The sequence below is a fragment of the Triticum urartu genome, chromosome 5 (assembly GCF_003073215.2).
Source record: "Triticum urartu cultivar G1812 chromosome 5, Tu2.1, whole genome shotgun sequence".
NCBI classification, from domain to species: domain Eukaryota; kingdom Viridiplantae; phylum Streptophyta; class Magnoliopsida; order Poales; family Poaceae; genus Triticum; species Triticum urartu.
The window spans coordinates 357,039,654-357,055,568 of NC_053026.1; the positions used below are offsets into that span (position 1 = coordinate 357,039,654).

General features: G+C 42.4%; 1 protein-coding gene across 1 annotated transcript; it reads left to right on the forward strand.

The window, feature by feature from the left end:
- Positions 1 to 419: 419 nt before the first annotated feature.
- LOC125508994 (mediator of RNA polymerase II transcription subunit 14) lies at positions 420 to 15,617 on the forward strand. The gene is made up of 8 exons (XM_048673820.1): positions 420 to 908; positions 1,762 to 2,835; positions 6,652 to 6,749; positions 7,670 to 7,844; positions 9,572 to 10,388; positions 10,929 to 11,905; positions 12,786 to 13,834; positions 14,373 to 15,617. The coding sequence occupies exons 1-8, from the start codon at positions 666 to 668 to the stop codon at positions 15,166 to 15,168; spliced, it is 5,229 nt and encodes a 1,742-aa protein (XP_048529777.1). The 5' UTR covers positions 420 to 665; the 3' UTR covers positions 15,169 to 15,617.
- Positions 15,618 to 15,915: the final 298 nt, after the last annotated feature.

The window sequence follows — 15,915 nt, forward strand, 5'->3', positions numbered from 1 at the left end:
CAAAAAATTATGATATATTTGACAACATATCCGTGGGGTGTGTCTACAACTCTAAAAAAGATCATCTCAAAATTTGAATAGTATTTTGACGCTATTCACATCTGATTTTGCCTTTTTTGTTTCTATTAGTATAGGTCGAATTAGGAGCTGATTTTTTTTTAAGATTGTACATCAAATGTTGATGTGTGTCTACAAGTCTTTTTGAATGTTCGAACATATTTTGTATTTTCAAAAAATTTGATCTCACCTAATATGAGATCCTCCGTATGCTAAGTATCCGGTATTCCCGTGGGCCGTGGCAATGCTGTCTACGCGTCTGTGCGGCGTCATATGACGGTTTGCGTCCTGTGCGTTGTCTTGATCTAACCGTTAGTACCTCGATCGATGGCCGCTATATACGCGCAGCCTCGCTGGCCCATCGTGATCTTGTCGACTAGGCGTGGTCGCACGCTCTGTTCGGGCCCGACCCAGCGCTGAAGCGAAAAGCTCCGATCCCACCCCACGCGGGCCGCCGCCGCCGATTCGTCGCCGGCGGTATTGCCCGGCCACCTACCCCGAAGCGGCCCCCCCCCCTCCTCCTCGCCGTCCCGCAGCGGTGGCCTCGATTTCCTCCCAAGACCGTTGCCGCGGGAGCTTAAGCTGAGGCGGAAACCCTAGCCGCGTCGATGGCGGGGGAGCTGGGGCAGCAGACGGTGGAGCTGGGGTCCGTTGTGCGGCGGGCGGCGGAGGAGTCGTACCTGGCGCTGCGGGACCTCGTGGAGAAGTCGCAGGCCGAGTCCGACTGGAAGGGCGCCTATGGCGGGCGGCAGCGGTCGGACTCCGAGAAGAAGATTGACCTCCTCAAATTCATCGCCCGCACCCGCCAGCGCATGCTCCGCCTCCATGTGCTCGCCAAGTGGTGTCAGCAGGTCGGTGTTGATTGAGATTAGGCCGTTTTCTGCTTGCCCTAGACAGTACCCTAATTGCCACAGGAGTGTAGTGAAATGCGGTCAATTAAATAGGTATAAACTTCTGAATTTAGGGGCTGTTTCGTCGGCATCCTCACATTGCTACCATAGTTGGGGCAAATTGGCACTTCATTTGGTCGCCTATTTCTTCTTGCTTTATTCGTCCAGCAACCTCAGTCTATTCTGCGAAAATAGGTTTGTTGGTTCTTTTGTTGGATTCAAGTTCAAATAGGAGCAAGTCCATTTACCCCTCCCCCCTAAACATCCATAGATATCCAGTTGGGAGACGACCTTTTGCATACGCATTACGTTATTGAAATGTGCTCCATTGTCATTTTGGGGGGGTGGTTGTGGGGGTGTTTCATATGGACAGCAAATCAACATGTAACTTCTGGCATACATACATATTAACTCTAGCCCCTAGTTTAGAATATCCATGTAGTCAAGCTCAAATTCAGTCTTCGCTACGAGAGGGAGAAATAGAAATTACTTACAGACAATAGATTAAAACTGAATAATCAAAATAAAAGCTCATGTAGTACTATTCACAACAAACTTCTGTTTTTGTTGTGCCCTTGCACAATTGACTTTGAACATGAAATCATTAAGTTTGATTGAACAGCCCATACATTCCATCCTGAAATCTCTGCAGTTTTTTATCAGTATCATCCTAAACTAAAGTGGGGTTTTCATCGTTCTACCTATTGGTTGGCACTAGACCATGAAATCGTTGTCTTGGAAACTTTGTGTTGCACTTCTTTTCTTCTTTACTTCTAATCTTTGCATTTGAGATGGTTACTTGTAATCTATGCAGGTTCCGTTGGTTCAGTACTGTCAGCAACTTGGATCGACCCTTTCTAGCCATGAAACATGCTTCACCCAAACAGCTGACTCACTGTTCTTCATGCATGAGGGGTTGCAGCAAGCACGAGCTCCTACATTTGATGTTCCTTCTGCTTTAGAGGTTATGCTTACAGGCAGTTATCAGAGGTTACCAAGATGTATAGAAGATATAGGGAGCCAAAATAAACTTTCTCCAGATGAAGAAAAACATGCTTTGCAGAAGTTGGACACCAGTGTGCGCTACAAAGTACTTGTGACTCCAAGACCCAAAGAAGTATCTAGCATTTCAGTAACTGATGGGGTAGCTGTTTTTCGTGTGGATGGAGAATTTAAAGTTCTTCTTACGTTAGGTTACCGTGGTAACCTAGATTTATGGAGGATACTGCACATGGAGTTGCTTGTTGGTGAGAAGAATGGCCCTATTAAGCTGGGAGAAATTAGGAGATTTGCTCTTGGTGATGATATAGAAAGAAGAATGGCAGTTTCTGAGAATCCCTTTTCTGTGCTGTATGCTATACTTCACGAATTAAGCATTTCACTTGCTATGGACACTATCATTAGGCAGGCTAATGTTCTTCGACACGGAAGGTGGAAGGAAGCAATAAGTTCTGAACGTATCTCAGACAGCACCACAGGTCAAACTGGAAATGCTGCTGTAATGCAGCTTGGTCAAGATGGGGAATTTGATTCAAGTGGTTTTAGGTTACCTGTGTTGAAATTGAATTACTGGTTGGATGGCAAAAACAGTGGCCCAGCAGAATCTGATTTATCCCCATTTATCAAAATTGAGGCAGGGCAAGACATGCAGATAAAATGCCAGCATAGCTCATTTATACTTGATCCTTTGACAGATAAAGAAGCTAATCTTTCTCTTGATCTGTCCTGCATTGATGTTGAGAAACTCATTTTAAAAGCAATTGCTTGCAATAGGCACACACGTCTTCTTGACATTCAGAGACAATTGTGCAAAAATGTGCAAATTTCTCAGTCACCCAAAGATGTTGTCCTGAAGCGGGACGTTGGTGTAGCAAAGGCACCACATAAGGTAATGATACAAACCATTATGTTTATGTACCTTTGTGTTTTCTATGACACATGATACTATACTGAATGTTATTATGTTAATACCAGAAAGTGTTTCAATCGCACACCACCACCACCATCACCACCAACAACAAAATGTTTAAATTGCAAACAAGTTGGGCTAGGTTGAGTTGAAACCCATAAGATCTCGAAATCTAGTCATGGTTCTGGCATGTGGATAGCTAATTTCCACACACCCCTGTCCATGGCTAGTTCATTGGTGATATTCCAGTCCTTCAGGTCTCTCTTTATGGACTCCTCCCATGTTAAGTTTGGTCTACTCATTATCAGCAGACATTATCCTTCGGCTATGCACCGGCGCTTCTGGAGGTCTGCATTGTATATGCCCAAACCATCTCAGACGATGTTGGACAAACTTCTCTTCAATTGGTGCTACCCCAACTTTATCATGTATATCATCATTTCAGATCTGATCCTTTTTTGTGGGGCCACATATCCATCTCAGCATGCACATCTCTGCTACACCTAACTATTGGACATGTCGCCTTTTAGTTGTCCAACATTCTGCGCCATATAACATTGCAGGTCGAATCACAGTCCTATAGAACCTGCCTTTTAGCTTTTGTGTCAGTCTCTTGTCATAGATGACGCCAGAAGCTTGGCACTACTTCATCCATCCGGCTTTGATTCGATGGCCCACATCTTCATGAATATCACCATCCTTCTGCAGCATTGATCCCAAATACCGGAAAGGTGTCTTTCAGAGGCACCACCTGCCCATCAAGGCTAACCTCCTCCGTGTGCCTAGTAGTATTGAAACCACACCTCATATACTCAGTTTTAGTCTACCAAGCATAAAACTTTTTGATTCTAAAGTCTGTCTCCACAACTGTAACATTCTATTAACCCCTGTCCTACTATCGTTGACTAGCACCACATCGTCCGCAAAGAGCATACACCAGGGGATATCTCCTTGTATATCCCTTGTGACCTCATCCATCACCAAAGCAAAAAGATAAGGGCTCAAAGTTGATCCTTGGTGCAGGCCTATTTTAATTGGAAAGTCATCATCGTCGCCATCACTTTTTTGAATACTTGTGACAACATTATCATACATGTCCTTGATGAGGGTAATATCCTTTGTTGCGACTTTGTGTTTCTCCAAGGCCCACAACATGACATTCCATGGTATCTTATCATAGGCCTTCTCCAAGCCAATGAACACCATATGCAGGTCCTTTTGCTCCGTTTCTCTCTATAAGTTGTCGTACCAACTACCAAGAAAATAGCTTCCATGTTCAACCTCCCGGGCATGAAACCAAACTGATTTTTGGTCACACTTGCCATTCTTCTTAATCAATGTTCAATGACTCCCATAGCTTCACTGTATGGCTCATCAGCTTAATTCCATGGTAATTAGTACAACCTTGAACATCCCCCTTATTCTTGAAGACTGGTACTAATATGTACACCGCCTCCATTCCTTGGGCATCTTGTTGGCTGAAAAATGAGGTTGAAAAGCTTAGTTGGCCATACTGTCGCTACGTCTCCAAGGCATCTCCACACCTGAATGGGGATACAATCAAGGCCCATGGCCTTGCCTCCTTTCATCCTTTTTAATGTCTCCCTGACCTCTGACTCTTAGATTCTTTAGACAAAATGTCCGTTGTTGTCATCAAAGGAGTCATCCATCTCAATGGCAGAGCCCTTATTCTCTCCATCGAACAGTTTTTTGAAGTACTCTCGCTATCTATTCTTGATCTCCTCGCCCTTCACCGGACGTCAATCTGCTCCATCCTTCATGCATTTGCCTTGGTTGACATCCTTTGTCTTCCTCTCTCGAATCTTGGCCGTCTTATAGATGTCTCTTTCGCCTTCCCTCGTGTTTAAACGTTGGTAGAGGTTCTCATAGGCCGTCCCCTCGCTTCACTCGTAGCTCGCTTTGCAGTCTTCTTTGCCACTTTTTACTTCTCAATGTTGTTTTCACTCCTATCCAGGTGTAGGTGTCTCAAATAATCGTTCTTCTCATTAATAGCCTTCTGAACATCATTGTTCCACCACTAAGGGCCAATTCATTTGAGGCTTATATGGCTGGCTGTGGAAATAAGCTCAAGCTGCCCCCTCCCCAGCTTATTCTAGAAGCCCAACCTAAAATTTTATTTTAGAAGCCTACTAGTTAACACTTAATTAATAGACTTCTAAAATAAAAAATTTAGATTGGGCTTATAGAATAAGATGGGGAGGGAGCAGCTAATTTCCACAGCCAGCCATAAGCCCTAAAAGAACTGGCCACAAGTATCTTTAGCTTCTCTTCTACTTCCCCTGGTCACTCCAAACTCCTCTAAAGCCACCTTCCGAACGTAAATCGCCATCTGCATCCACATATTGTTTGCATCACCTCCTTCCTCCCAAGAGCCCTCCCTAATAACCCTCTCCTTGAAAGCCTAAGGTGCTTCCCCCTTGAGCTTCCACCACTTTGTTCTAGTGACTTTGACGTGATTATCACGATGGACACTATCCGGAAGCTGAAGTCAGCCCTCACAAGCTTATGTTGAGGGACAGCACTCTCTCCAAGTATCACCTTGCAATCTATGCAAGCATGCCTGTCTTATCTTCTTGAGAGGACGAAATCAATCTGGCTAGAGTGTTGACCACTACTAAAAGTCACTAGGTGGAATTCTCTCTTTTTAAAGAGGGTGTTAGCTACGATCATGTTGTAGGCTAAAGCAAAAATCAAGACATTCTCTCCTTGATTCCTGCTGCTATAACCAAAGCCCCCATGTACCCCTTCAAAACCTGTGTTAGATGTACCCACATGACCATTAAGATCTCCTATGAAGAGCTTCTCCCCAATAGATACACTCCTAATCAAGTCCTCCAGGCCTTCCCAGAACTCCCTTTTGGTACTCTCTCATTGTGGCCTACTTGCGAGGCATACGTGTTGATAATATTGGGAAGTAAGTCCCCGGCGACCAGCTTGACTAGGATAATCTGCCCCCCTTGCCTCTTGACGTCTACCACTCCATGCTTGAGGTTCTTGTAGATCAAGATGCCCACTCCATTTTTGTTTGCAGTTGCCCCATGTACCACAGCTTGAAGCCGGTATCCTCCACCTTCTTCACCTTCTGTCCCTTCCATTTGGTTTCTTGGAATATGATATCAACACCTCTCCTCATCTTATCAACTAACTCCTGTAACTTACCCGTCAGGGACCCTATGTTCCAGCTACCTAAGTGGATTCTACTTGGCTCGGCTAGCTTCCTTACTCTTTGCACTCGTCGAGTCAAATGCAAAAACCCTTGCTCACTTTTCACTACACCCATGCGTCGATGTAGCACGCCATTAAGGATGTGACGACCTGATCCTTGCTCACTCATCACCATATCCAGATCAAGATATGGTGCGCCACCATGGGGGTGAGTGGGTGACGACCTGGCCCATGCTCATTTAAGACCACACCCGGGTTTTCTTGTACCATTTGTAAAAAATAGAGCTTCCCTAAACTCGGGTAGTACAGTCCCATTATTAAACAATATTATGTGGACTGTTAGTTTTTCGTACCATCGGTGAAAATGCGTTATGGTTCCCATGTTGCTTGTTGGGAACTTGTAGACATGGTCATTTTTCATTGTTGTTGAAAGTCATACCCTTTGGTTGTACTATATGCGGTATGTGCTAATATGTTACCTTGTGGGTATTGTCTTGACTCTTCAGATCTTGAAGCTAAACATTCCTGTATTTCCAAAGCTTTACTTACTATAAGAATATATTGGTTCTTTGCTGACATTTATAGTGCCTAATATGCTGATAAGTGCAGAAGACAGAGAAAGCGAGCTTTGCAGATTTTTGTGGAAATGAAGTGCTTCAAGTGCGAGCATATGGTCAAGCATATATTGTTCTTGGAGTAAATATCAGGTTTGTCAGCACTCACTTATTGGATGTAGACCTAGTGACTAGTGTTCAACTTCAGCCCCTCTTGCTTAGAAAATAATCTTTTCACTTGTAATTCCACAACCCATTAGGTTCTTTGTTTGCCTCATTTTTTTAGCTTAGGATCACACTGTTATACCTATAATATTGCTGAGTTCACATTGTTCATCTGTCACGGTTGTGGGCATCCACCACGAGGCACACAAAAACTATCAAGCCAGGCACACGATAATTTTATTAAGATCAGCATTAGTTGTGTTTACTTGCTGTAGAATAAGACAGGGTTAGTTTCCTTTTGTTAGAATAGGCTGTAGGACTGGCTCCATTTTACAAAAGAGGGCAGGCATCATTTTCATTCAGCAACAACAGTAACAAAAAAAAAAAACCCCAGTACCAAGCAAGTGCCAGTGCCTGTCCTCAATCTTCCGACTCGTACCGATCCATGCATATGCTTGTGATGTATCATGGTAGACAGTCTAATCAAGTTTTGGACGATTATAGCATTGATTGCATTTCTACTGCTGATCGCCCTGCAACCACAGTGTTTTTCTTAGTGGTAGGACTGATTCTAGAAAGTTAAACTGGTTGGTGATGGCTTGATTATTTTTCGTTTTTCACTTGTTTCCTTAGATCCATGTGTTCACTTCCCCACTCATAAACAAGTGCTACAAAATGTTGTTCAAGTAAGTATTGTGCTGTGCATCACTCAAGAATCGAAAGCTACTGCTTCTGAGAAATTTTTTATGGACATTGTCCCTACAGTGCCGGAATCTATTATAGCCATACTGTCTTAGCTTGAAGCATGATCAGATGAAGGCTAGATATTTATGCTTATGCCTTGTGATGTATTCTAGTCTGGTCTTTTTCAGTTTCATAGTACTGCAACTCATTTCTCTCTTTAATAGGAGTGGTCGTTTCATCCTACAATCACCAAAGAATATCTTACCTCCTTCCGCTCTGGTGGATTGGGAAGAAGCTCTAAACAAAGGCAGTAACACAGCGACTGAGGTTTTCTCAAGCTTAAGGACTAGGAGCATCCTCCATCTGCTTGTATCTACTGGAAGTTTTTTTGGCCTCAAGGTTGCCAACTGTCTTAATAATATCGTGATGTCTTTATTTCTGAATCTTATTAGCAGGTGCAGTATTATAATCCCTCTTATCTAAGAGAACATTACTGTGGGATGCGTGCAGTTACACTTTTGCCACTTTAACCAACTACATCACTAGAAAAGGGCCATGTGAAAATATCAGAATCATGAGTTGATTTGTCATGAAAATACTTAAATAATACTCCCTCCGTTCCAAAATAATAAGGTGTATTAGTTTTTTCAAAAGTCAAAACATGTGCGCATGTTTGACCAAGTTAATAGAAAAAATACCAATATCCACAGTACCAAATTTGTATCATTAGACCCATAACGAAAAGTATTTTCATATTTTATTTATTTGTAAATGTCAATATTTTATTCTATAATCTTGGTCAAACATACACAAGTTTGACTTGCACGAAAATCGATACACCTTATATTCTGGAACGGAGGGAGTATGTATCATATGTGGGGCTGTGGTACATTCTGTAATTATGTATTCGTATAGAGTTCACAAAAGAAACGACTTTGTATGGAATATCAATTGGGTACATTCGATGTTTTCTGGTTCAAGCATATTCCTCTGGTCCCACAGATTTCCACTTCTCCCCATTCCCTCTCGCAGGGTTAGTCTTATCTCTTATGTTATAGAAAAACATATGTGTAAAGTGCACTAAATCATAAATGTGTGTACATAATTACTACAATATACCACCTCTCTTGCAGTTTTAAGGCCTGCGTGTATTTTTAGGTTGCTAATTTGATCAATGTAATACAAGTTATATGCCAGAAAAAGTATATCATAAAATTTGTAGTCGAATGAGTTTCTAATGGTGTATAACCCATATTAAGTTTATCAAATTGACGATCTAGAGATACACACAGGCCTTACAAACCAGAAGGGGGGTAGTTTATCTTTGCTGTACTGTTAATGTTGTAGACTCGGGATACCATTCTCAGTCACTAAGCAGCAAGAAAGTGGACTCCAGTCTGGCAGCATCTGGAAGGAAAGCGTAGTAGCATATTAGCAAGGTCTAGGGAGTTTGATGTTGCCTATTTCCTGAAGAAAATAGAAGTATTATCTACTTCTCGTTGCCCTCTTGTACTGACACATGCGGCCAGGGTTCTCCAGCCCTTGCCACATCTTCCTGCGATGGTGCCTAAGCGCCCACCTTTCAATCTATCCAGCTCCTCCCACCAGCTGTTTTCTGTTGAGCAACTCGTGTGATTTTGTATTAGAAATGTTTGAGGCCAAGAACAATGCGTGTGGTTTTGTATTAGACATCGTAGCCTTGAACTACCAGCGGGCCAGGCCAAAGCCAAACAGAACATTATTTATATTTACCATATACTCATTTTTGTGTGTGTGTGGGGGGGTGGGGAGGGGGGTGGGGGGGTGGGTGGGTGGGGGGGGGGGCTGCTTTAAGCTGGGCCCATGGACTCCCATGATCAGGTCTGCCGAAGCAGCATCTTTTGTCTGGGATTGTGAATCAAGGATAACTGTATTAATGGCAAATAACCTCCAGGGCATGTAACTTGTTTGAGATCACTATTTAGTATTTACATCCTTAAACAGCTGCTGTGTGTTCTGCTGATAAGTGCCTCTGGCTGTATTAATACAATTGGCATTCTCTTATATATGACCTGTATAAGTGCGTGAATACGCAAATTTCTTTGCTCCAGATATTAAGTGATCAAATTCTGTTGTTTTTATTCCAGGTTTATGAGCAGTCTCAGGGTACTCTAAAGATTCCAGAGGCCATATTACATGGTTCAGATCTGATGGTTATGGGATTTCCGCAATGCGCAAATGCCTATTATCTGTTGATGCAACTTGATAAGGATTTCAGGCCTGTTTTTCATTTGCTTGAAACACAGTCTGACGCAAGCAATAAGCTTAATGCAAATATAGGTGCCAAAGAAGCCATGAGGGTAAACAAGATTGATGTTGGGCAGATGGAAAAAATAAAATATGAGAAGAATTCAAATCCTTTTGATGCCAAACTGCATTCCCTACAAAGTATAGAGAACTGTGATGACATGATGGACAATCAACTTCTCATTCAGAATAGTGTTGATCCTCTTCCACTGCTGCCTGCTTGTTCACCATCGTTTTCATCTATTGTTGATGAGACCTTCGAATGTGAACATGGTTCTAGTTTGCCTTCTGCTTCTCCTGTGCGCTCTCTTTCACTTGGTCCTCAAGGCGCAAGCACCAGAACTATTTCACAGATGCAGGATGGGGCCTTGTCTCATGCCCAAGCTAATAATACCTCAATAGTTCGTCCTGGTGTCGGTGTGAACAGCTATTTCCAAAATAGTTTGAGCCATTTACAGAGTACAAACGCCTTTTTGTCCTCTAACCCTGTAAGAAATTCATCTGCTATCAAGTTGTCAAACTCTAAATCTAATCATGACCTGAGTTCATTGAGCTCTCCAAGTGAGCATGGTATTGCAGATGGAAATAAACCATTTCAACTCGCCCCTTCAAGCACGTTGCCTGCTCATTTGGTTCGATCTTCACCTGCCATTGAAGGTATTTATGCAAAGGTTTTTTTTTGCTAGATCACCTAGGAGGAACTAGGTTACTTTCATCGATAGGGAAATAAGCACCCAAATTTGAGTTGAAGAGGACTGAAACCTGGGTGATGGGGGTGTACTAGTAGTCTAGTACTATGGTTAAAAAAGCGCTAGGCGTTCTTCCTTCGTTTAGCGGCTCTTTCTAAAAGGTGTGAATGCAAATAAAATACACCCCCTGGATAAGCTTCACGGCCTTTTGCCACTGCCTTGCACTTTTCTGACCAAAGTGTACGCTTATGCGCAATTAAGCGCTAGGCATGCCTTTTTTAACTATGACTAGTACTCCCTCTGTAAAGAAGTATAAGAGCGTTTAGATCACTAGAGTAGTGATCTAAATGCTCTTATATTTCGTTACGGATGGAGTACTACCCAGTACCCACACTTCCCACCAGCTGATCTAGGCTCATTTCCTGTATTTACGATTATTTTGTCTGTTAAATTAGACAAGGTTGCATTACCATTACAAATGTGTTTATCTTACTTGTGCAATTGACAGGATTAGGGAAGGCCATCACCTTAGGCGCTGATTGTGCACCTAGAAAGCGCTCTCTTTCAGATTTCCTGCTAGATCTCCCTTCACTGCAAGGACTGAAATCCAGTGAGCCAAGTAAGCGAAGAAAAATATCAGAATCGGCGCAGAGTTCCCTTCCTTTGCAGGCATACTCTTCTAGTTCACAATCAGGAACCAGCCTCACCCATGGAAATAATATTCTTGCCGAAAGAAATAATTGTGTTCCAGCAACTGTGTATGCTTCAGTGCTACTACATGTAATAAGGCACTGTTCGCTATGCATCAAGCATGCTCAACTAACTGCCCAGATGTATTCTAGTGCCATTCCATATGTCGAAGAAGTGGGCATGCGATCACCATCCTCGAATATTTGGTTCAGGTTACCGTTTGCTCAAGATGATTCTTGGAAACACATATGCTTACGCCTTGGAAAGGCTGGAAGCATGTCATGGGACGTTAGGATAAATGATCCACATTTCAAGGAACTTTGGGAGCTCAATGGAGGAAGCACCTCAACACCGTGGGGTGTTGGTGTACGCATAGCTAACACATCTGAGATGGATTCACATATCTCTTTTGACGTGGATGGTGTTGTTTTAACTTATAGCACTGTTGAGGCAGATAGTGTTAAGAGGCTTGTGTCAGATTTACAACGGCTTGCCAATGCACGGGTATTTGCTCGTGGAATGAGGAGATTGATTGGTGTAAAACTTGATGATAAGCTAGATGACAACCATATATCTGTGGGGATGAAATCACAGTCTGTTAATAAAGGCCATAGTGATGCTGACAGGCTATCTGAACATATGGGAAAGCCATTCAGGATTGAAGCTGTTGGCCTAATGAGCTTTTGGTTCAGCTATGGCCATATGCCAATGGTTCACTTTGTTGTCGAATGGGAAACTGCTAAGGAAGGTTGCACAATGCATGTTTCTCCTGACCAGCTTTGGCCACACACAAAGGTCCGTTCATGCTTACTCTATGTTTTGAAAGAGCATACTTGAGATGAGTACAAGCAAATGATATGAATCTTTCAACATGTCAAAGTTTATAACTAGTGCTTTTTAACTCATCCTTACTCTATGTTTGGAAACAACATACTCCCTCGGTTCCTAAATATAAGACTTTTTAGAGATTTCAATATGGACTACATACAAAGCAAAATGAGTGAATCTACACTCTGAAATACGTCTATACACATCCGTATGTAGTTCATATTGGAATCTTTATTAAAAGGGCTTATATTTAGAAACGGAGGGAGTACATGAGATGAATACAAGTAAATGATGTATAAATCTTTTAACATGTGTACTAATATTTTTGTAACTCATATGTTTATAAGTAGTAATAGTAATAATAATAATAATAATATAATTACGTATGGATCAAGAAAAAATGGCAAAATTATTTCCGGCGGCCGTCTTGAAAGCAAAACAAGTTCCCACTTCCTAGTGCCTACATTTCTACATGTTTCTTGTAGTGCATCGTTTATCCTCTTGGTTCCTAATGAATCAGAACACAACAACGTGATATTTTTCTGTCGGACTAAATTGCATTTCGTATTTCACAGGTTGACAACTCAATTCTCTATGAATTGTGTGCATTCTCCTTTTCAGTTCAATTTCCTGTTGAAAATAATTTCTTCTACATTTCATCTTTCTTTGCCTTTTGGCAATTGTGTACAGGTGTAACTTATTATGAAAGTTTCAAGGATAGCAGTACTTAATTTATTTATTCGACATGTTCTTTCTGTACTGTCAAATGAGCTGTTCCAGTTTGACCTCTAGGCATCGGCCATTCTGTTTCTTTAATTGATCTTGTTATCATGTTCATTAAATGCAGTTTTTGGAGGATTTCGTGAATGGTGGTGAGGTTGCATCCTTCTTGGATTGTATTCGGCTAACAGCAGGACCTTTACTTGCTCTTGGGGGTGCAATTCGTCCTGCACGGATGCCTGTAACAGTTTCGACTGGGTACAGCTCAATGCCAAAGCAAACTAATAATGTCCCCTCCCAGGGGCCACTAGCAAATGGTTCATCAGCAACAACTATGCATCATGCATCTGCCCCATCAAATGCTACGGCACATTTGGGTGGTCATACTCTTCATACTGCTGCCATGCTCTCCGCTGCTGGACGGGGTGGACCTGGACTTGTTCCTAGTTCATTGCTGCCTTTTGATGTTTCCGTCGTGCTTCGGGGCCCATACTGGATACGCATTATATATCGCAAGAAGTTTTCTGTTGACATGCGTTGCTTCGCCGGGGATCAGGTTTGGCTACAGCCCGCAACCCCTCCTAAGGGTGGGCCTTCAGTTGGCGGGTCATTGCCATGTCCACAATTTAGACCTTTCATAATGGAGCATGTTGCTCAAGGTCTAAATGCTCTTGAACCTGCTTTCATGAATGCTACACAGCCTGGTCCACACTTAAATACTAGTGCTGGAGCTCCACAATCTGCTCCTGTTGCAAACCGTTTAAATGCCACCCCTGGTGTTGCTATGTCCAGGCCAACTTCTAGTGTTGCCAACCATGTAGCAGCTAGTTTGAGTCGAGCAGGAAATGCCATGTTGTCTTCTTCAGGTCTTGCTTCAGGGATTGGTGGAGCCTCTGTGCGACTAACACCTGGAACTGGCCTTCCTGTTCATATGAAAGGAGAACTAAACACAGCCTTCATTGGGCTTGGGGATGATGGTGGCTACGGTGGTGGTTGGGTTCCGTTGGCAGCTCTCAAGAAGGTGTTAAGAGGGATTCTTAAGTACCTTGGAGTTCTATGGTTGTTTGCACAGTTGCCTGAACTTCTGAAAGAGATATTGGGGTCAATTTTGAAGGACAACGAAGGGGCTCTTTTGAATTTGGATCAAGAGCAGCCTGCACTGCGGTTCTATGTGGGGTAAGACTTATTATGACAATGATGATAATAATAAAAATAAATTATAAAATAAAATAATGTATTGTTTCGTTGAGAAACTGAAGTCTATTATCAGATTCTCATTCCGTAAATCATTGTTGTTCGCTCTTCCATATGGAATATTAGTAATGGGAAATTTCTATATGCAATCTAACATATTGAGTTTTCCCTTATTACCATTGGATAATAGTGCCCTTTCCTAGTTATATTCTGTTTATGCAGGATCTTAAAATATTACTCTACATTACATTACATGCGTCATCCTTAATTTCTCACCATGCATTAAATTGCTGATATGCTATTTTTGTTTACGTCCAAATACTTTATATATTTACTGAATATAGGTATTGTACTGATGTATTATTTATTTTCTGCATCAACCCATAATTCTTTGAGAATAGGCTAGAATTACAAAGGAAACTGATCATTTACTGAAAATGCTTCTTTCTTTGCTTTCTTTTCAGTTTGAAGTTTGACAATCTATATTTCTGATACATTATTTTCCGTCGTCTTCTTGTAGAGGTTATGTATTTGCAGTTAGCGTCCATCGGGTTCAACTGCTTCTACAAGTTCTGAGTGTTAAGCGGTTTCACCACCAGCAACAGCAACAGCAAGCTCAGAGCAATGCTCAGGAGGAGCTGACATCTGCCGAGATCAACGAGATATGCGATTATTTCAGCAGGCGTGTTGCCTCTGAACCATATGATGCTTCAAGAGTTGCTTCTTTTATCACTTTGCTTACATTACCTATATCGGTGCTGAGAGAATTTTTGAAGCTGATTACTTGGAAGAAAGGGTTTTCCCAGGCTCATGGTGACATTGCAACTGCTCAGAGGGCTCGCATTGAGCTTTGTTTGGAAAATCACTCAGGATCAGCTTCAGATGATAGAACAGAAAGCTCTTTAGCTAAGAGCAATATTCATCATGATAGAGCCCACAGTTCAGTAGAGTTTGCTCTCACATTTGTACTTGACCATGCGCTCATTCCTCACATGAACGTAGCTGGTGGAGCTGCCTGGCTTCCGTATTGTGTATCCGTGAGACTGAGGTATTCTTTTGGAGACAACAGCCATATATCATTCCTTGCAATAAATGGGAGCCATGGTGGGAGAGCTTGCTGGCTGCAGTCTGAAGATTGGGAAAGATGTAAGCAGAAGGTGGCGAGGGCAGTGGAGACTGTGAATGGGACCCCTGCTGTTGCAGAACCGGGCCAAGGAAGGCTGCGAATGGTTGCTGAGATGATACAAAAGCAACTCCAACTTTGTCTACAGCAGCTGAGAGACGGACCACTTTCGGCTGGCTCAACTGCTTCATGAGATAACAAATTAGCAATTTAGAGCCAGGTTAGATAAATTTTGTTGTAATTCCCTGGAGATGGCTGTGTTGACATTTGGCGTTGGATAGCAGAATGCTGGAGCCCCAAAGAAAAGAAAAGAAATGCAAGCATGTCTATTGGCGGTTCGTGCCAGGGACAGCGGCTCTGAGGCGACAGCTTGCTGATTTATATGGCAATTTTGTACAGCAAAAGCATGTTGTGGGGGGTTGTTGTTCACAGGCTGTCTCTGGCGCTGTCAGTTTAGTAGACAAGGATGGATTCGGTTTAGGAGGCGTGGTGTACATTACATATGGTATTCTTACTTGGACTGACATTCTGTTTGCCTGTAAATCTAAGAGACTTCCCTAATTGTGTCTGGGATTCCCAGGGAAAGATTGTTTGTGTTTAGAATGTTACATGTAGCAAATGAAGTTGCTTGAACCCCCCTTATGTTTCTTCTTTTGCTAGTGTGTCGTTCAACAGTGCGTGTTCACCACTAATATGACTTGGACCTACACTCAAATGTGTCTATATACATCTGTACGCGGTAGTTTATTTGAAATCTCTAAAAAGATAAATATTTAGAAATGGAGGATGTAATTTGGTAGATGTACAATTATTCTGTATTATTACTTGTTTGCTAGCTTCCTCCTGCTTGTGGGATGGGTTTCCAGTAAAACAACGGCCAGGAATCACCCAAGGGAAGATCAGACGGTCAGAAATGAATCAAGACGCAGATCGGACGGCC